Source organism: Lagopus leucura, unplaced genomic scaffold, assembly GCF_019238085.1.
Source record: "Lagopus leucura isolate 7727_CA_CO unplaced genomic scaffold, USGS_WTPT01 Super-Scaffold_797, whole genome shotgun sequence".
Lineage (NCBI taxonomy): Eukaryota > Metazoa > Chordata > Aves > Galliformes > Phasianidae > Lagopus > Lagopus leucura.
This window is the reverse complement of record NW_024962259.1, coordinates 4,615,816-4,634,671: the sequence shown is the minus strand read 5'-3', so window position 1 is coordinate 4,634,671 and position 18,856 is coordinate 4,615,816. Positions and strand designations below refer to the sequence as shown.

Below are 18,856 nucleotides of genomic sequence, written 5' to 3'. Positions count from 1 at the left end.
AGACGCTGCTGTGCCCAGGAGCTGCAGTGTGGGATGGAACAGTTTGCAGCATTCTCAGGGTTTTGTTTATCCCAGTGGGGTGTCCTGTGGTTGGGTGCTGTGGCTCCTGCTGCCCTGTCACCTTGCACCAATCGGGTTGGTCTTTTGAGGTCCCTTTTAACTCAAGCTGTTCTGTGGCTCTGTGACTGGGGGCTGCAGTGGATCTCCCCCTGCACCCGTTCAGCCCCAGCAGTTACTGGTGCCCAGGCTGAGGAACCTGAGGTGTGATGGAGGAAACCAGTTGTGCCCCCAAGGAGCAGAGCTGTGCTTGTAGGAGGTATTTCCCCTGAGCAGTGTGGGGTAAAGCAGCGTAAGGCTGTACGTAAGAGTGACGTCCGTGCACCACGTGCGTCTCATTCCTGACGTAACCTGTGGCTCCTGCAGCCAAAATCGAGAGAGTTTTTGTTTTAGGAAAGGTAATGTTTCTGGGCAGAGATTTTATCCTTACCAGGTCAATGCTGAAATAAGAGCCAGTCCGTGGGGCCGGGAGGGGCAGTGGGGCAGCTCCCAGGCCCATGGAGGGGAGGACCCACCTGAGGAGCTGCATCCAGGCAGTCCCTGGGCAGAGAAGTTAGGAAAACCACTCCGCTCAATGCCAGGTATCCCAAACTGCTTTTATTTTTTATTTTCTTTGACAGATGCGCACACACACACCTGTAGGAAAAGGCTCAATCTCTGCCATGGCTGGAGCACTCTTCATTTGAACGATAACCACGGATGTGCTGGGGTGCAGGCAAAGCACAGCACTGCCCTTGGGGCACACACCTCTCCAGGCAGTTTGTGCGCAGCCCCAGCTCTGCTTGGGCGCTGTGCAGTGCAGTGAGCCCATTCCTACCACCTGTAGCCCTGGGTCATGGAACAGGAGCTGAGGAACGGGGTCATCCCTGAGGTCCTTCCCAACCCAACCCATTCTGTGATGCCACGGTCCACAGGGAGCTGCAGGTGCCCAGAGGTGCATGCTGGGGCTGTGTGCATGGGCCCCAAATCTTGCAGGGCTGGAGGTGCATTGCAGTCCTACCTTGAGGGCACAGGAGGTGGAGGGGAAAGTGGTAGTGGTGGGATGATTTCTGCACTGCAGGGCACGGAGGGACCCTCCAGGAGTTGAGCATTACAGTGAACATTAATAAATAATTTTGCATACAAAAAGGTTCAGCTATTAAAAAAAAAATCATCTATTTAAAAAAGAAGAGAAGAAAAACAAACCTCTTCATCGTGCTCCCTCGCCCCTATGATCTTCACGGCTCTTGAGCACTGATTCAGGAAAATGAGGGGGAAAAGTGCCAGGACAGCCCTGTGCTCAGCCCTCCCATTTTGGTGCAGCCGTCAGCATCCCACCCTGCTGTGCTGGGGGGCTCAGGTAGGGACAGGAGAGGCAGAGGGCAGACAGAGTGTTCCCAGAGCCTTTGGTGGCAGCGGTGGTTTTTCACATCTGCGGGGCAGTGGGTGGCTTCTGACTGGCCGTACCAGAAGTGCACTGGTTTCCCCTTGCCGTTCGCTTCTGAGCTGACCCCTCTGCACAGGCAGTGACTGCCCGTGTGGCCAAACACTCCTGGGAAAGTAAAGCAGTGACGTGTGGGGTGAATGGGATCGAGGGAGGAACGTGATTCTCTGCGTGAACTGAGGGTAATTACCATCATCTTACTCTGTTCCTTCTTTTTTTTTCTTTTTTTCTTTAAGGTCTAAGAACTTCAAACACACTCACGTGCACATCCACACACACATAGCAAAAATAAAATCTGGAGCTACATTGAGATGATTTTCACTGACAGTTCAGAAATGCCCCGACACTGCAGGAGGACACGATTGAGGCAGCGGTGAGGAGCCCTCGGGACGTGGGGACGAAGGTGGGTGGGTTGAGGAGGTTCTCATCTTCCTTACGAGAGCGTTCATCAGGACATGATGCAGACCTCCAGCAAACTGGCCACTGCGTGCATTCGGTAGAAGATCCCAAAGGGCAGGCAAATGTCCACGATGGCCGGCCACATGGAATCACCATAGAAGTTCAGTTCTGTGTCATTGTCAAATTGGGGCCGGGCACCAAATGCTGGCATGATCCAGAGCTGTTCGAGAAATGGGAGAAGACCCTGCGGTGAGAAAGGCGTATAGCACAGCACGAACCTGCACTGACGGCTACTGAGAGGTGAGAACCGCCTGGGCCAGGAGCGCAGGTTGGCGTCAAGATCGGGTACGGTCTGCTGTCCCCAAAGAACTGCAATCTGTGCCTCGGACCGAGCGCCAAAGCCCTCGCTGTGGACGCGGCTGGGTGCGCTGCGCTCACAGGCAGCAGCTCCTTGGGTGGAGCAGGCAGGAGCGGGGCTGAGCTGGCAGCAGCTCTGTGTGCGCAGGCTTCCAGGCTGTGGGTATTGAGAAAAGCTGTGCTGCCTTTTCTCCAGAAAGCCCACACTTTACCTCAGGCTATTCTACATAGAAACATGGAACGGTTTGGGTTGGATGGGACCTTGATGACTGTTTGGTTTCAGCCCCCAAACTAGATGTTTTCTTTGGATCCACCCAACATCTTATATTCTTGTTGTCAAGGGGTGGCCTCTGCCAGCATAGCCTAAAACACCTGAACACCAGGGCAGCTGCTATTTTAAGCGATGAGGGAATTACAGCTGCCTGCTCTCACAGGTACAAACAAACCTGCTGCTTGTGTAGTAGAAGTGCAGAAAGGGCAGTTTTTGTATGGGCGCACGGATACTCCTCCTTCATGCTCGCTTCCCTCCTCCCCCACCCCGAGGAGCTCTTCTCTCTGCATGTACTCACTATGATGTTGCACAGCAGGAGGAACATGGAGATCTCCCTTAAGAGCTTCCTCTGCCAGTTTATCTTCTTGGGGGCCACGAGGGACCGCACGATGTCGGACGGATGGGTGCCCTCAGTGCTGGGGGCAGGGTTCGGTGCCGACGCGCTGCCACTGTCGGGCACCCGGAGGGACACTGCGTTGACGTTGACGAAGGTGAGACCGTAGAGCTCCTTCTGGTGAGAGCCGTGCTTGTGGTCCTCCTTGGGGGGCTGCCGATGAAGGCCTTCAATGATGAAGATGTTCTGGAAAGTGTGCTGGGCAATCATGAGGAGGGCGTAAGTGAGGTTGAGCGCGCTGATGGCGTCCCTTGGCGTGCTGGCCACGATGGCTACGATAGAGTAGTAAGAAATAGCGTACTGCCCCAGGGCAGCCCCCATCAGCAGCGCCACGTCCAGCGTCCGCGTTGGGTTCTTGTGCCGGTCCATGTCTCTCTTGTCGAAGCGGTAGATGACAGAGCCTCCAATGCAGACAAGGGACATCAGGCCCAGACAAACAATGTTGAAGATGTAGTACATGGTGAGCGCTTGGCTATTCTTGCTGGGCTCGGTGCTGGAATTTACTTGCACCTCATAAACGATAAAGACTCCCAAGCCGCCCACCAGAATGATGAGGCCCAGCACAATGCCCACAAAGAAGGTTCTTCGGAAGAGCTTGAACTTGAGGTGCTGGACGTGGTGGGAGTGGTGGTCTATAAAGCGCCCGACGTTCTTCCACATGACGTAAACCATGGCGGAGGCGAACAGGCTGTACTCGATGTTGAAGGGGTACAGCCAGAAGTAGCCGTTCTTGAAGACCTCGCAGATTTGGCTGTCGCAATTGCATGCTTCTGTTGAGCCACTTCTCATTCCCACTGAAAGAAAATGAAAGCACAGATGCAGCGGTGTTACAGCGGGAGCCAGCACTTGTTGGCAGCCCCAGAAAACCGAATACTTTGGGTCAGAGAAAACAAAGCCAGCAAAAGAATGTGACCGCTTTGGAAATGAGGACACATCTACTTCAGCTTTCTGGTATTTGTGTTTTTCCAAAGAAGCCAGATGGGCAGCAGGTTGGATCTTTCTTTCCCTCCTTTCTTCATTCCCATTCCACTTATCCAAACCCCTCCACCTTCCTGACTCTTCCATCTGTTTGTTAGGAAACGAACGTTATCACCTGGCTGCTAACATAGCAGCTCTAGATGGGCCTTCTGAAAATGGCTAAAACCTGATTTTCAGATCAATGCCTGGACCAGCTGGCTTCACAAATGAGGGAATTACCTTTCAGGAGCCACCTGTACAGCTCCTCCGTTGTATTTTTATTCAGCTTTGAATGCGCTTTGTGAACAGATTCATCTGTCACCGCTGACATCCACACCGCTAAGTTTGTGGTCAGAGTTAGCATCAAGCCACACCTGCAGAAAGAAGAGATGATGAGATCAAGGCCGTGGCTCTATGCCACATCTCTCCCATCCAAATAGAAGATGTGCACGCAGTCAGAGGGGCTGCAGGAACTGCCACAGGAGGTTTGTGGACGCTTTAGTGGTCAGGGCTGTAAAGCCCAAACTTCTCTTATGCTCCTCTCACTCTCTTCCTACCTTGTGTCCATCTTCACGAGAATTAGCAAAGCCCAAATCCTCTTGTTGCTTTTGAACAACAGAATGGATGAATAGGTTTGAGTTGGTCTCTGGTGTTGCAAAAGTGGACAAGATCTTATTTCTTGTTTAACCTGAGGCTTACCTACTGCATCTTTGTCTTTCCCAGGAAAGAAGAAGTCAGCTATGAAGGGTTTTACTTAGTGCTAATTATTTATTTCATGCTAATCTGTTTGAGTAACGTTCAAATCCTTGAACTGGATCCCAGCTCTGCTCAATCCATCGATCATAAGCCTCAACTGCTTGAGCCGGGACTTGGGGCCTGCTGGGTGCTCAGCAGGTTGAATTTGGGCAGATGGGAATTGTCCCCTTGTTGCCTCTCAGCTGCATGAGTGCAGGCACGAGGCCTGCAGAGACCTCCTTCCTCTGCATCAAAGAGCAGCAGTGCTCACCTGGTAACGTTCAGGTGTACGTGGACACAGTCTTTGGCAGAGATCCACAGGAAGTATGTCTGGCAAGGACAAGAGGAGAAACAAGAAAGCTTAGCTGCAAGAAAATCATCATTCTGAAGCAGGGATCTCTTTCACTTTGTGGCTGTTAGCCCATAGTCCTGCCCGTTTCGTATGCTGGCTGTTCTTTCCTTGCTCCTCCTGCCCATTGCCTCTGCTCTGCCCATGCCCAAACCCTACTCCCACCTCAGTTTTGAACTCTTCCTTTGGGGTTGGAGCGTCTTCCCTGGGGCAGATCAGCCATCTCACCTGTACAACCACGAATATTGCTTGCACAATGGGGTACATTATTTTGATTGCAGACAGGCAGCTGTAGAAGCTGGAGTAATATCCTATTTTGAACACATCCATGACGAGAGTGAAAATGGCAAATAGGATCAGACCTCCTGTAGAAGAACCAGAACCAAACAGAAGATGTTTGCATGCATAGGCTAATGCAGTTGGATGAAAGGAAGAGGATGAACTATTGCCATGGAGAGGCTTTATTTCTACCTCAGTTTTCCTTTCCCACCACCCAAGGCATCTTAGCACCTCACGTGAAGTATTTCTGGCTGGAAGGGATTTTGGAAAGTCATCCAAGTCATTTCTCTGCTCTGACTGGAGCTAACAGGACTTGCAAGTCTGGGGAGGAAACCTGGTATTATAAAGTACCAAGGGCCATCGTGGATAAAGCAAGACTGGGCAGCTGAGGATCTAGGAGCAGATGATACTACTGCCCCACACAGGGGAAGGAGGTTGTGTCCCTGCTGGTTGTTCCTTTGTGTAATATTTAAAGCTCACACGAACTGCTCATAGAACCATAGAATCATTAAGGTTGGAATTGACCTCTAAGATCATCAAGTCCAACCACTGACCCATCCCCACCATGCCTGCTAACCACATCCCTCAGTGCCACATCACCACGGTTCTTGACATGCTATAGCCTGGATATGCCATCTTCTCAATGCCTCCTGCACGGATTAAGGAGGAGAAGGATGTATTTTGTAAGTACACGTTGCTTGGAGATGAGCTATAATAGCTGTGCTCAAGGAAGTTTTATGGAGAAGACGTGATTCTTGGGCCTGACGAAACTATGTAAACGGTGAAATTAACTCAGTGCTGTGCTAAATTGGAGTTCCCCTGCTGGGAAATACATTCAAAACATTTCAAGAGGTTTGAATGAGCATTAGGTCATCTCTGACGCCTCGTGGTCTCACCTCCAGCCCTCATCCCCAAGGTCCTACCTCTCAGCCAGATGGGTCCAGCGTGGGAGTCTTTGCAGAGGATGGCATCTGGGCACCGGGAGGTGCTGATGAGGTAGAAGATAATCCATATGATGACTATCAGCATCATGACAGTCAGCAGGAAGAAGACATCATAATCGTGCACGGCAATTCTCTCAAAAGCCCCACTGCTCACCAGCGTGCAGGCCAGCAGGGCTAGGTGCACGGCCAGCAGGATGGAGAACATGCGGCCGCCCTTCTTCCACACCTCCTTGGAGCCTGGAGTGGAGGGCTGGTGGGGCTGCGGGCTGAGGGACATCGTCAGGTTGGAAGCCAGGCTGGCTTTGTCATCCTTGGATCCGCAGCCCATGGAGTCGGACCGTCTGATCTCACTGTCCTTCCGCGCAGGCTCTTCGGTCATGGTTCAGCTGAGGGGGAAAGCTGCTGGGAGGAGAGACCGTGAGCACGAGGTCACTTCATTTTGAACAGCCCAGGGCTGGACCAACATGAGACGTGGTATGAGGAGGAGAGAACGCGTCAGCGGAACGCGAAAGTCTGAGACAGAAGGAGCAAGAAGAGGAATGAGCTTATATTCAAACTGTTTCTTCCCGGTTCCCCTTGCTTAAGATGCTTTTGCATGGGCAGATAACAGGTCTGTTTAACAAAGTAATGCCTAATTTGCCATGCAACGTATATACTGATGTTTGTTGATGTAAGATACTGGAAAGACACCAGCAGAGCACTCCCAAGATCAAATATCCTGGGGCAAACGTCCAATGTGGTTTGACTTCTACATGCCAACCACTAAACGTTCTGAGAAAAATTGTCATGCTGGCTCAGGAGAAGGCCAGGGAAAGGTGAGAAAACCCCGGGAGCCTTCAGAACATCACTGTGGTTTGCAGCAGTTCCTGCAAGAGTGACGTGAGCCATCTCTGCCGGCCCTTTGTGCCAGGCTCAGCACCTCAATTCCCTGTGAAAAGCCTGAAACAAAGCAAAGCGACTGCTCAAACCGAGCATTGCACCGACCTGCTTTGCTGCCTGGAATCCAATCCCTGCTCTCGCTGGGCTGCTGGAGAGGTTTCCCTGTTGCTGCAGCTCGATCAGTCAAAGAATTTATACCCGCTGGGATGTCTCCGTGATTTATACCATGGCTGGAGCTGACAGCAGTGCTTCATGGACTTCTCAGGAAAACTCACACGATCCATTTTGGGCAATTGCTGGTTTTGGGGAAGTATGAGAGATGAGGAGATAAGAGTTATTTACCCGAGGAGGGCATGAGGTGAGAGCACTGCTGAGCGTGGCACGACCGCTCGGCCGCAGGGTCACGGCTGCCATACGCAGAGCAAAGCCACCAAACCAAGCAAATTTCACTGCAGCATCTCTCATCCCTCGAGAGAAGACACTTTAGGTGATGAACTTTTTGCTGACGGTGTTGGGCTTGGTGTTCTGGTTAACTAAGCATAGCAAACACTGTGCCTCACCCTGTGCCATTCCCGTCAGCATGCTCCCAGCCTGCCCTGCACAGGAATGTTTTTGAGGAAAAAGAAGACATTTGTGTTTGTATCTTTTCGTTGCCAAGGGCAGCTCGGTATCGTCCCACGACGCCCATGAGGAGGAAGGTTTAGCACCGAAGCGGAGCAGCGGGACGGGAATTTCCGCTCCCCTCCGCCGACGCGCCGCCTTTCAGGGTGGGCTCGCCTTTCGCTGCGCGCTGGGAGCTTTTCCTCTCCCATCTCAAGGAGAAACGAGCCCAGCACCCAAAGCAGCTGGGACGGGAGCAGGCTGGGGCGGGCGGAAGCCTCCAGTGGAGCTCCGCGTGCCTTTACAGTTACATTTCGCAGGCAGACGAGGAGACGCAGCGCACAGCGGCTTCCGTTCCTCGCTAAGGAAACCTCCCCGCCAGATTTCCTTTCCTGCCGCGGCGCACGCGGCGCTGCCGCCGCCCTGCTGCCACCCGCCGGCTGCCGCCGCACCCCGTGGCTGTGCCGAGCGGGGCCGTTCCCAGCGTGCAGCCCCCGGGGCGGCGCGGCGAGCGGGAGCTGCGCGCGGTGCGCTCTCCCTTCGGAAAGCGCGAAGGGGTCGGAGCCGAAGGCACCGCTTTGTCGCCGCGCCGTGGGCTGCCCACAGCTGGGACGGTGAGGTCCGACTCCTGGCTCCGTGTAGGACCGCCTAAAAATCGGCCGTGCGTGTGGACCCACTGGTGCGTTTTTTTGCTCGCATGACAGATGCGTTCACAGGAAGTGGGAAACTTTTGTAAGCAAAGATTGAAGGGTACGCGGCCTGCTGGAAAGTCCATTGAAATGCAGATGACTTTTCAGCTGCTTTCTACTGATCCCTGCTGGTTTCATCCCGGGACTCAATGCTAAGCAGCTGCTCATGAGATGCGCTGCCTCATGGCAAGAAAACCGCTGGCTGGCAGTCAGCAGTGGGGACCATTGGAGCATTTGCAGCTGGGCTGCCCGGAAGAGGGCAGGGAGCAGGAGGGGCTCGGGCAGCTCTGCGTGCACACTGTGCTCACCTTGTCCAGAGCCTCCGCACAGCACGTGGGCACTGCAGACTGCGCATAGAATCGGAGAATGGTTGAGAAGGACCACAACGATCATCTCGTTCCGACCCCTCTACCCCCGGCAGGGTCTCCAACCACCCTCCAGGGTCTCCAGCCACATCCACCCTGGCCTTGAACGCCTCCAGGGACAGTGCAGCATGCAAGGAGCTGCACTGACAGCGGAAACAGAGGAAGGAGCGTTTCCTGCCTTGGGCAACACTCTCGGTCTCCCGTGGGAGCCACCACAGAGCCTGGTAATAACAAGGGTAGCGAGTAATAGTGCAGGAATCATTAAATAACCTCAGTAATGAATTGCAGGCATTACTAGGCTGCTTTTCACCTGAAGGATCCCGGCAGCAAATAGCTGTGTGTGCGGTGCATCCGTGACGGATGGCTGAGCGGCAGAGGACCTGCGGGTGGGACTCAGCGCCGTCAGCCCAGGCTCAGTCACTGCACCTGGTGCTGCTCTGGGCTGCCCTCCCTTTCTCATCCCACTCCCAGCCCACCCTGTGCTATGCCTGGAGCCTGGCACGAGGCTGGCAAAGAACCCTGCTGCCATAGGGCACTATGGGGCTCCGCACAGAGAGGAGCAGGAAATTCCTCCTCCCTGATGGTGTGGCCCAGGGGTTAGGATTCACTGGGTGATACAATGCGCCGCCACAGCCACGTGCCTTGGGCAACATCCGGGCTCATCTTGGCACCTCCCAACAGCAGAGGGTGCCCCGGGCCTGGGAATCCTGTGAGAGCAGATTCCCTGGCACTGAGCAGCTCCCCACAGAAATTTGGTTCAGCATGAAAGGTGTTGGAGGACTCGTGTTGCCCCTCCAACATGTTGTGGCAGAGGTACTCAGACACAAGCAGGGATGGTTGTGGGGTCCCTCCATGTCCCTGCTGTGATGGAGCTGAGCTCTCACTGCTGCTTCATCAGCCCCTGCTGACAGTGTTAAGATCAGGTGCATGGGGTGTCAGGCAGGATTCAGCCCGCAACACCTTCTGCCTGCTCTGTTAGGAGACATTCAGTCCTGGCAAGCTGTCTCAGGATGACCCTGCATCCGCAGCACTTGGCTGAGCCTGGTGCAGCAGTGCTGCTTAACTGAAACTTCCACTGTGCTGCGGAGCCGGCGGAGGTGGATGTTTAGGACCCAGGGGAAGCCCTAGAGAGCGTGGCTGGGTTGGAAGGAGTCCCTGCCTCCCTGCCTGCGCTTCTCAGGTGTCCTGCTAAGGGCAGAGCTGCACGCGGTGACGGGGCCCTTCTGGCAGCTCCCCTTCCCCATGCCCACTCCCTGAGCCCCCTGTGCACCCATGTGCTCACCCGGGAATCGCTGCCCACCATGAATGACCAATACCACCGAGCGGCCCGGGACGGCTACCTGGACCTGCTGAAGGAAGCCACCAAGAAGGACCTGAACTCGCCGGACGAGGATGGCATGACCCCCACTCTGTGGGCCGCCTACCATGGCAACCTGGACGCCCTGCGCCTCATTGTCAGCAGAGGGTGAGTGCTGGCGGCACGGTTCCCCGCGGCAGAGTAGTGCGAACGGTGGCTTTCCCCTCCTGTGCAGTTGTCCTACAAAGTGATGGTTGCTGTCCATATCGCCTTCGCTCCTGTCCCCCACTTGTCGTTCTTCTCTCCTCGTTGCCCTTTTATGCCCGCTCTGGGTTTTCCCAGCTTCTTTGGCCCTGTAACCAGCCCTTTGCTCTGTAACTCCCAGGTAGGGCTGTGTCCCCCTCTGGGAGCCCTGAGTCAGGTCCTGTAAGGACAGGCAGAGCCAAAACATTGGCACGTTGGGTCACTGCCACAAAGCCAGCCCTTCTGAATGAGGGGACAGAAGCAACGAGTTCTCCTTCTGTCCCACAAAATGCTCTCGTGGAGGAGGGATGTGTGCTGTGCCAGCTGGCAGCGGGTGATGCTTGCCTGTCCTACCCAAAGCAGGGTCGGGTTGTGCCCCACCAGAGCCTGCTTTGCACCTGGAGCTCAGGAAACCGAGGAGCAGATGACCTGGGGGCAGGGTTGCTGGGGCTGCCAAGTCTGAGGGTTGCTGGTGTGGATGCACAGAGGGAGGGACTTGGTACCAGTAGGGCTTTGTGCTTTGGTGTAGGGGTGAAGCTGTGCAAGGTCTGTGCTACAGCAAGATGTGCTGCACCTGATTCATAGTACAGATAGATTCCTTCCTGTTCTCCCCTGTTCTCCCTCACTTTTCCTCCCTCACCTCCTCCAGGAGCACACGTCAGTATTCATTCTGCATAGCTTTGTGAACATCTCATCTGAAGGAATCTGTCAGCTCCCAGGATGGCACTTCCCTGCTTGCACCCACCCTGGGCTGTGTTTGCTCCCTTGTGTGTGATCAGCCACATCTCCGCTGTTCCTGCTTTGGCCTCAACATCTCCTGACGCTTTGGTCCATTTCAGCCCAAGGGCTGCGTCCACAGGCAGAGCTCTATCATACTCGACAGCCCTTCCATTATGAAGCATTTTCTCTTCAAATTCAGAGCCAGAAGGGCTGTGTACATCCATTTTGAGAAGTCCTGTGGTGCCCATCACAACAGAGGAAAGCTCAGGATGGAATGTCCGCTGGGGAGAGGCCAATGCTGTGCTCTGAGCATAGAACCAGGAGGGGATGCACTGGGCTACCACTGGGCTGGGCACATACTGCTGCTGAAAGGATTCTGAAGATGCTCTGACAGCCAGGAGCCTTGCTGGAGGACGGGTCCAAAGCCTGCCTGGTGCTGACCCACAGATCCGTGCCCTCGACCAAGCTCAAGGGTTACAGTCCTGCACAGGAGCCTCCTTTATAAATTCGCATTCAATTAAATCCTGATGGATGTGTCTGAGTGCAGCTCGGCTGCTGTTTAATTAATGGTCTAATATACATTTGCTGCTGACAGGGAAAATAGCACGGCGGAGGGATGGTGCCCTTTAGGTGATGGATGGCAAGGCAAAGCAGGCATCCTTCTCTACATGCCCAGCACCACGCACTGAGCAGCAAAGCCTCCTCACCCCTCCAACCTGTGCTGAGGAACAGAAAAAAGAACAGAAAAACTCCCAGGCAGGGGTCCTGGGGAGGGAAAATGGTGCAGAGCACGGGGAGATTTAGGATCTTGGGGGCTCCTGAGAGTGCCCAATGCCCCACACCAGTGCTGGGCAGTGGAGAGATGCTGCAGTGGACCGTTGCCTCAGCGTCGCTGCTGGAGGGGATGGGCAGAGGGGAGGACAGCAGTGCTCATCCTTCTTGTTAGCGACACAAAAAGCCTTTTTGTTCCTCCTGGCTGGGCTCCAGCGAAGGAAAAAAACCGCAATTAACACAATGGATGGGAAAAGAGGCTGGCTGGCATTTAGTGCTGCAGATTTTCAGAGGCGGTCATTCTTCAGCACGGTCTGTTGTGCACTGCTGTGGCAGTGATGGGCGTCAGTCCAGCTCCAGATCTCCAGGAGCTGAGGGGCTCTGCCAGGAGCATCTCCTTGGCTTGAGGCAGCCCACAGAGCTGCGGGTACGTCTTTCTGCTGTGGATCCACAGGCAGTGCCGTGCGTTGTGCCCGTGGCAGTGGGGGGCAGCCTGGGGGTGAGCGCAGGAATGGGGCGGAATGCAATCAGCGCCGCAGGCAGCCCTGAGCTGAACCTCACATGGAGCGTGTGGTGCTGGGTTGTGTGGAACCTGAACTCACTGGACAAAAGCTGAATCCCTGACTCAGCAAAGCTTACAGTGCGGCACCTCAGGCTCTGTGCTGGGTCCCAAGCTCATTTTCCGGCTCGCTTCTAAGCTTTGCTTACGTCATCGCCCTGAAGCTGCTTGGTTTTTCCTCAAGCCGTGAATGACTTTCTGCTCTCCCTACAAAACACCGTCACATGCTTTGCAGAACCCAGGCTTGCTCTGCGTCCCAGTCAGAGGCCCCACTCCTTCCCACACCTGAGTGTGCCGTGAGCCAGCCCCTTGCTATGGAGGAACTCTGCACATGTGGCCAGGGGAGGACGCGTGCAAGGGCCGGGTCCTGGGCTAATTGGGGTCCCAGGGGAGAAGTGGAAGGGGAAAACCGGCAGGAAGGGAGTGAGCGTGCGTGTCACGGGGAGAACGCGGTGACTCAGGAGATGCACACGTCCACCCAAGGAGCTCAATTAACAGCATTTTTAATAGCGATGATTATGGGAGTTGACTCAGCACTCAAAAACACTTTGAAGCTGAGATGCACTGTGCTTCACACCTGTTATTAAAATGTGTTCCCACTTAGTGGACCCTGCAGTCAGCATCTGCCGATGCGCAGTGCCCTGGAGGGGAAGTTTTGGGCAGTTGGGCACCCAGCGGGGGGAGGGCTCGTTATTATCCAGATCAAACACGTCTACTTTGCGAGTCAGCATTGCTCCTTCCTTGTTTTTAGTGCCTCTGGCAGACATGTATGGGACAAAGGGACCTAGGGATATAATTCTGCACTGTAAGTTTTGCTTTAGCCAGTGGAAATGTCCAGAGAAAGCTGGGTTTGGTGCTCTTTCCCCTCATTTATTCTCGGAGGCAATGAAAGGATGAGCAAAGTAAACCTTCAGACGTGAATTCCCCAGGAGCTTTCTGTCTTTGCTCTTTGCAACCAGGTGGATGTGAGAGATATGGTGAAGCATCCATGCAGCTTGCCTTGGGCGTCAAAGCCGATCCATCTGAGCCACTGCCGCCTGCCCATCCGAATCACAGATCCTCATATGTGTCCGGCCCCTCTCGTGCCCTTGGACTCCACCACCAGCCCCAGCAGTTCCAGTTTCGCTGGCTCTTTAATCCAGCTGCATCAATAATTTACTCCTCTCTTGCAAATCATCAAATATTTATCCTGCCCATGAATTTCCCAGCCTGAACATGTCACTACAGGGGTGGGAGGGAAAGCTGGGGAGTTACTGCTCCTGGGAGCTTGGTGTTGCTGCAGGACCTCTGCTGATGCCTTGATGGCTCACTCAGCCCCGCAGCCTCCCCATCCTCCTCCTCTCAACCCCCTCATCTTTGCAGCCTTTTCCTGCTTCTATGAGAGATGACAAAAGCTCTGAATGCATAAATCCTGTAGGGTTTGTGGGGCTCAGTTCCCTTACACAGCTCTGGGCCTTTTGACCAGCTGCTGCTTAACGGGGACCTTGCGGTGAAGGGACAGTGCTGGGTTCCTACAGAGCCCCTGGGCAAGGGCAGAGGGGAGTGGGGCAGGAGCTGCGTGGAGCCATTCAGCCTTCACAGGAAGCTTTGCCTTATCCATGCTCGTGAAGGAGAGTGCTCTGCTGACAGATACTGCTGGCTGCATATCATTAGCACACACGGTCGAGTGAAAGCTGGTGCCAGCAGTGGCATGAGCCATCTCTCGTTTCAGCTGATCATAGATACAGGGGAACGGCAGAAGGATGAAGGTCTCCCAAATCCTATTCGTGTTTGTCCCATCAAGGGAGGCAGGAGGTGTGGGCAAGTTGTGCCCCAGCAGCGCAGCTGGGACAGGGCACGATGTGGGAAGAGACATTCGTGGCTTTAATCACGTGTCCAACTCTTGAGGAGTGCAGAAACCTTATATGCACTTTCTCTGAAACTGGATTCTTAGGATGTGCTCATACCAACGTGCAATCGAAACCGCACGTGGTATGGCAACCCCCCCAGAAGCCCAACCTCAAGGCAGTGCCACAGCCTTGCCCTCGTCCCCTCCTGAAGTCGTGCCCTCTGCTGCTCTGGGTTCCCCTGGCACAGATAACACAGAGGTGCAAAGGTGCAGCGCGGCGTTCAGAGCCTGTGCTGAGGATGGGGTGGCCCTTTTGTGATGGTGTTCCTATTGGGGTGGGGTGACGTGGAGTCCCATTTCAGTTGCGGTGTACAGAGGGGCATTTTGGGATGTCTCTGTGCGATCGGAATGAAGATGGCATCTGAATAACGCCTAGTGGTATGCTTGAGGTTGGAAACTCTGAGACCTGAGCTGGAGTCAGCCTTTCATCTCAGTTCTGGGCTAATCAGAACCTGGCCTGTCTCGCTCCAAAAACTGGTTTGATGCAGGAACATGAACGTCCTGAGAGCTCAATTCAAGTCATAGGAATTACTGTAGGTTTGTCTGTCAGGCACATGATTCCATGGCATTGCACACCCCATCAAAAACTTAACACCCGGCTGTGGGAGATGAGAAAAAGATTCATTGTGCAGGTACTGCTTCGCCCCGCATGCCTTCAATATTTCATTCCTTAGGACATCTCCCAGCCGTCTGTCAGACGAGGCAGCATGCTAACACTTCTTTTCCTTGCTGTCTAGGGGGGATCCAGACAAATGTGACATCTGGGGGAATACTCCTCTTCACCTGGCGGCGGCCAATGGCCACCTGAACTGCCTTTCCTTCCTCATCTCCTTCGGGGCCAACATCTGGTGCCTGGACAATGACTACCACACCCCGCTGGACATGGCAGCCATGAAGGGGCACATGGAGTGCGTGCGCTACCTGGACTCCATCGCCGCGAAGCAAAGCAGCCTCAACCCCAAGCTGGTGAGCAAGCTGAAGGACAAGGCGTTCCGGGATGCCGAGCGGAGGATCAAGGACTGCGTGAAGCTGCAGAAGAAGCACCACGAAAGGATGGAGAAAAGATACAGAAAGGAAATGTTGGATAATTCAGACACCATGAGCTTCTCCAGCTATTCGAGTAGCACCTTAAGCAAGAAGTTCCAACACATGTCCACGGTGACCTCTCTGCCGTACTCACAAGCCACCATCCACAGCACAGCCAAGGGAAAGACGAAAATACAAAAGAAGCTGGAGAAGAAGAAGCAGGTGGACGGGACGTTCAAAATCTATGAGGACGGGAGGAAAAGCGTGCGGTCCCTGTCGGGCCTGCAGCTGGGGAACGACATCATGTTTGTGAAGCAGGGCACGTACGCCAGCCCCAAGGAGTGGAGTCGGCGGAACGTCCGGGACATGTTCCTCACTGACGAGGACACCGTCTCCCGTGCCATAAGCGACCCGGGCCTGCACACGGACTCGGCCCGCTCAGAAGTCAGCACCGACTCCGGCCACGAGTCGCTGTTCACCCGGCCCGGCTTGGGCACCATGGTGTTCCGGCGCAACTACGTCAGCAGCGGGCTCTTCGGGATCGGCCGCGAGGACGCCGGCGTGCCGGGGGAGGGCGACGCGGACGGGGCAGGAGTCAAACTGCGCAGCCGCCTGCAGCGCTCGCCAAGTCTCAACGACAGCATCGGCAGTGCCAACAGCCTGCAGGAGAGGAACGCGGAGGAGCTGCCCTGGGACGAGGTGGAGCTGGGCCTCGATGACGATGACGAACCGGACACCAGCCCCCTGGAGACCTTCCTGGCTTCCCTGCACATGTTTGAGTTCGTCTCCATCTTGAAGAAGGAAAAGATCGACTTGGAGGCCCTCATGCTGTGTTCGGACAATGACCTGAAGAGTATCAGCATCCCGTTGGGCCCCAGGAAAAAGATTGTGGATGCCATCCAGAGGAGACGGCAGACTCTGGAGAGGCCAGCCGTTATTGTAGACACTGAACTGTAAGTAGGAGATGGGGCCACTGAGCGATTAAACCTTTCAGCGGGTGGAGATTTGGATAATGTAAGGTCTGCTTTTCAACTCACTTGGAAAAGTAGGAGTCCAGGTAACCTCCATGCTTCTGTGTGTGAGCAAATTCCTGCTTGTGTGGAAATGATGAGAGTTCAGAGAGGTGGCAATAGCATTAGCTCATTACTCAACAGCCCTTGTGGCTGGGCAGGATGTGAAGTCCTTGCTTTGTTTCATAACCTTTATGAATGCAGACTGCTCTGTGGTCTGATTCTTCTGAGTCCCTTAGCTGGGATTTCCAACCACACTCACGCTTGCCTTGACTCTTCACCTTTGGAAAGAAGTAATGATGGTTCCCGGTGGGAGCGGGCTGAACGCACCGCCCAGTGCCATTGGCAGCCCTTCCCCAAGAGCTTCACATCTTCAGAGATCTTTGGAGATTGCATTATCTGGGTTGGAGATGTTACTTTATGGCCTTTCCAGAGTTTGTTTGGCTTGGTTTGAATGCATGCTTGCCATTGAGGTGAACTGAAGTTATTAGCATGGTGTCCCTGCTGTCACGTCTGCTGACACCACAACCACTGTGCTCCTTTTGCTTCCCATCCTTCACAAATCTGTGTGTTTCTTCCTCGTTTTTCTGGCTTCCAGCACAACTCAGTCTTGGACCTCCAGGGTGCTGACAGGCTTTTCTCTTTCCTTTTGCAGATAGCAGCAGCAGCATTTTATTGGTTTTTTTTCTTCGTTTTTTTTTTTTAATGAAACAAACACAGTTCTAAGTTGCCAGAAATCACAAGCCAGAGACTCTCTTCCTGGGGCAGCTGAAAGCTGCAGCCATCCCCATCCACCCCTGTGCCCTGCCTCCTGTTCCCCCATTCTGCTCCATCCGTGAGATGCTCCCAGCGGTACCCGATGGAGGATGGCTGCTGGGATGGGACCAGGCAGCTGCCACCCCCTCCCGCTCACCAGCGGAATGCGTGTGGGGCTGAGAACACACGAAGCCATGAAAGGAAGGAGCAGTATGATGGTATTTTCCAAGGGACCCAAAATAAACAATCACATCTGTTCTTTCTTGAGCAAGTGGTTGATTTGGGGCACTGGGTAGAGGAGCAGGGGGCTGTGGAGCTGCGTCTCTGGTTCTCGGTCGCTTCGGTCCATTGTTTGATGTTGTGGTTTGGAAGGAAGTTTTGGTTATGCTGGTTTGGGGCTGTTCAGCTTGAGAATTGCCAGCCCTGCTTTCTGCCAGTGGAGCTCAGTGTATCCGTGAGACTGACCTGTGCTGTGGGAAGCGTGATGATCTGAAATGAAGATTCTGTTTTGTTGGGCTGTTGCCTGTTGCAACATGGGCGATGTGTCTGTCCTGTCCTTGCAGGACAGGAGCTGAGCCTGGAATTTCATCCAGAACTTCCCAGGCCTGGGGACAGAACCTGTGGGCATCACAGCTGTGTGCAGCGGGGCCCGGTCCGAGCATCCTAATGCATGGCTGCTCAGCTCCCGGTGCCGCAGCTCCCTCTGCTGGGTCCGGCCCGGGAAGCGCGATGGGCCGCGCCGCGGAGACGTGGAGTGGCTGCTGTTGTCAGGCTGTAGGAACACAGATCCGCTCTCCCGACCTGGCTCTCCTCCAGAGAGCTGCTGGGAGGGCTGAGCTGAAGAGCGATGCGCCGCCGAGGGCCGAGGGACAGGCGGGTCCCAGGAAGCCCCAGGTTTGCCGTGCTCAGAGACCAACGTGGTCACCTCCACAACTGCAGAGACGGACCAAACCTGAGCGGTGACGCGGTCGCTCTCTGAGCTCTGCTGTGGTGTTTGGCCGTGGCTTCTCTATTTCCCACCGTGTCATTTCCCACAGCCCTGCAGGGCAGGGTGCTCCATGTCCCCCGATCCTGCAGCAGGCGGCTCACCCTGGGTGCCTGCATCCCGCAAGGCTGGGGATGGAGCTGAGCTTTGCTCATCCCTGGGATGCAGATATGTGGCTGTCCCCCTTCTCCTGGCACAGCCAGGCCCTGGCAGGTAAATCTCACCGCTATGAATTGCATCTCCTCTGTGACCAAGATCAACAAGCTCCTTTTGGAGTGGGTTCTTATGAAAGCAGGGTGGAGGCCAGGGCTGGCACACCCTGGAGAACACCCTTCCATACCCTCCCAAACAGAAACCCGGGCAGCAGGCGGGTTGTCCTGGCTCCATGCTGCCTGCAAGCAAACACCAGCCACCACAGCTGGGGTGACCAGACTCAGCCAGGAACCATGAATCCACATCTCTTTATGCCCTAAATGCCAGCCCTCCTTGTGCTGCTCTTCATGCTAAATTAGCAAAAACAAGTCCCTGTGTTTGGGCATGTGTTTCCCTACCCCAGTGGTGCAGAAGACGCAGCATCCCTAATTCCCGGGTACCAGGTACCACAGTGGAAACCAGGAAAGGCCGTGGGACGTCAAGTGGGTCCCGCAGCTGGAGGTGACCCCTGGAGGCCGGGCAGCACAGCGCTCAGCCCACGGCCCTGTGTTGTGCTCCACACCGGGAGCCCAGGCAGAGGGCGGCACTGGGGTCAGTGACCTGCCAGGCCAGCGTGCGCCATTGCACACCATTTGCTTAACAATTTCCTGCCCATCCTGCTGGGAATTCACTTCCTGGATGGACAGCTGAGTAACATGGTGTGCAGACGGGAGGGGACGGCCGGGATGGAGGCAGCACTGTGGGGGTCAA

The 18,856-nt window shown here is 54.8% G+C and overlaps 2 protein-coding genes across 5 annotated transcripts; one reads left to right on the top strand and one right to left on the bottom strand.

The window, feature by feature from the left end:
* Window positions 1–648: 648 nt before the first annotated feature.
* OTOP2 (otopetrin 2) lies at window positions 649–7,388 on the bottom strand. 2 transcript variants are annotated; one of them, XM_042865189.1, is made up of 7 exons: window positions 7,150–7,388; window positions 6,145–6,567; window positions 5,171–5,307; window positions 4,865–4,923; window positions 4,099–4,232; window positions 2,806–3,695; window positions 649–2,099 (listed from the first exon to the last, which is right to left on the bottom strand). In XM_042865189.1, the coding sequence occupies exons 2-7, from the start codon at window positions 6,542–6,544 to the stop codon at window positions 1,929–1,931; spliced, it is 1,791 nt and encodes a 596-aa protein (XP_042721123.1). In that variant the 5' UTR covers window positions 6,545–6,567; window positions 7,150–7,388; the 3' UTR covers window positions 649–1,928. The 2 variants fall into 2 exon arrangements, with proteins under 2 accessions (XP_042721123.1, XP_042721124.1); XM_042865190.1 differs by having other exon boundaries at window positions 6,145–6,564.
* An 843-nt stretch (window positions 7,389–8,231) lies between these two features.
* Window positions 8,232–17,196, top strand: USH1G (USH1 protein network component sans). 3 transcript variants are annotated; one of them, XR_006177770.1, is made up of 3 exons: window positions 8,232–10,163; window positions 14,914–16,259; window positions 16,868–17,196. XR_006177770.1 is itself a non-coding variant. In XM_042865180.1 (3 exons), exons 1-3 carry the CDS (start codon window positions 10,000–10,002, stop codon window positions 16,869–16,871), a joined length of 1,410 nt encoding a protein of 469 aa, XP_042721114.1. In that variant the 5' UTR covers window positions 8,232–9,999; the 3' UTR covers window positions 16,872–17,196. The 3 variants fall into 3 exon arrangements, 2 of the variants coding, with proteins under 2 accessions (XP_042721114.1, XP_042721113.1); XM_042865180.1 differs by having other exon boundaries at window positions 14,914–16,155; XM_042865179.1 differs by having other exon boundaries at window positions 14,914–17,196.
* The last annotated feature ends 1,660 nt before the right edge of the window (window positions 17,197–18,856 follow it).

What these genes read in the sequence shown, in the direction of transcription:
- OTOP2 (XM_042865189.1), bottom strand. Translation starts at nt 6,544, where the DNA reads ATGACCGAAGAGCCTGCGCGGAAGGACAGTGAGATCAGACGGTCCGAC. An exon ending in TGGACCCATCTGGCTGAGAG is followed by an intron (nt 5,308 to 6,144) that starts GTAGGACCTTGG and finishes GTTCTTCTACAG; the next exon opens with GAGGTCTGATCCTATTTGCC. An exon ending in CAATATTCGTGGTTGTACAG is followed by an intron (nt 4,924 to 5,170) that starts GTGAGATGGCTG and finishes TGTCCTTGCCAG; the next exon opens with ACATACTTCCTGTGGATCTC.
- USH1G (XM_042865180.1), top strand. Translation starts at nt 10,000, where the DNA reads ATGAATGACCAATACCACCGAGCGGCCCGGGACGGCTACCTGGACCTG. An exon ending in CGCCTCATTGTCAGCAGAGG is followed by an intron (nt 10,164 to 14,913) that starts GTGAGTGCTGGC and finishes CTTGCTGTCTAG; the next exon opens with GGGGGATCCAGACAAATGTG.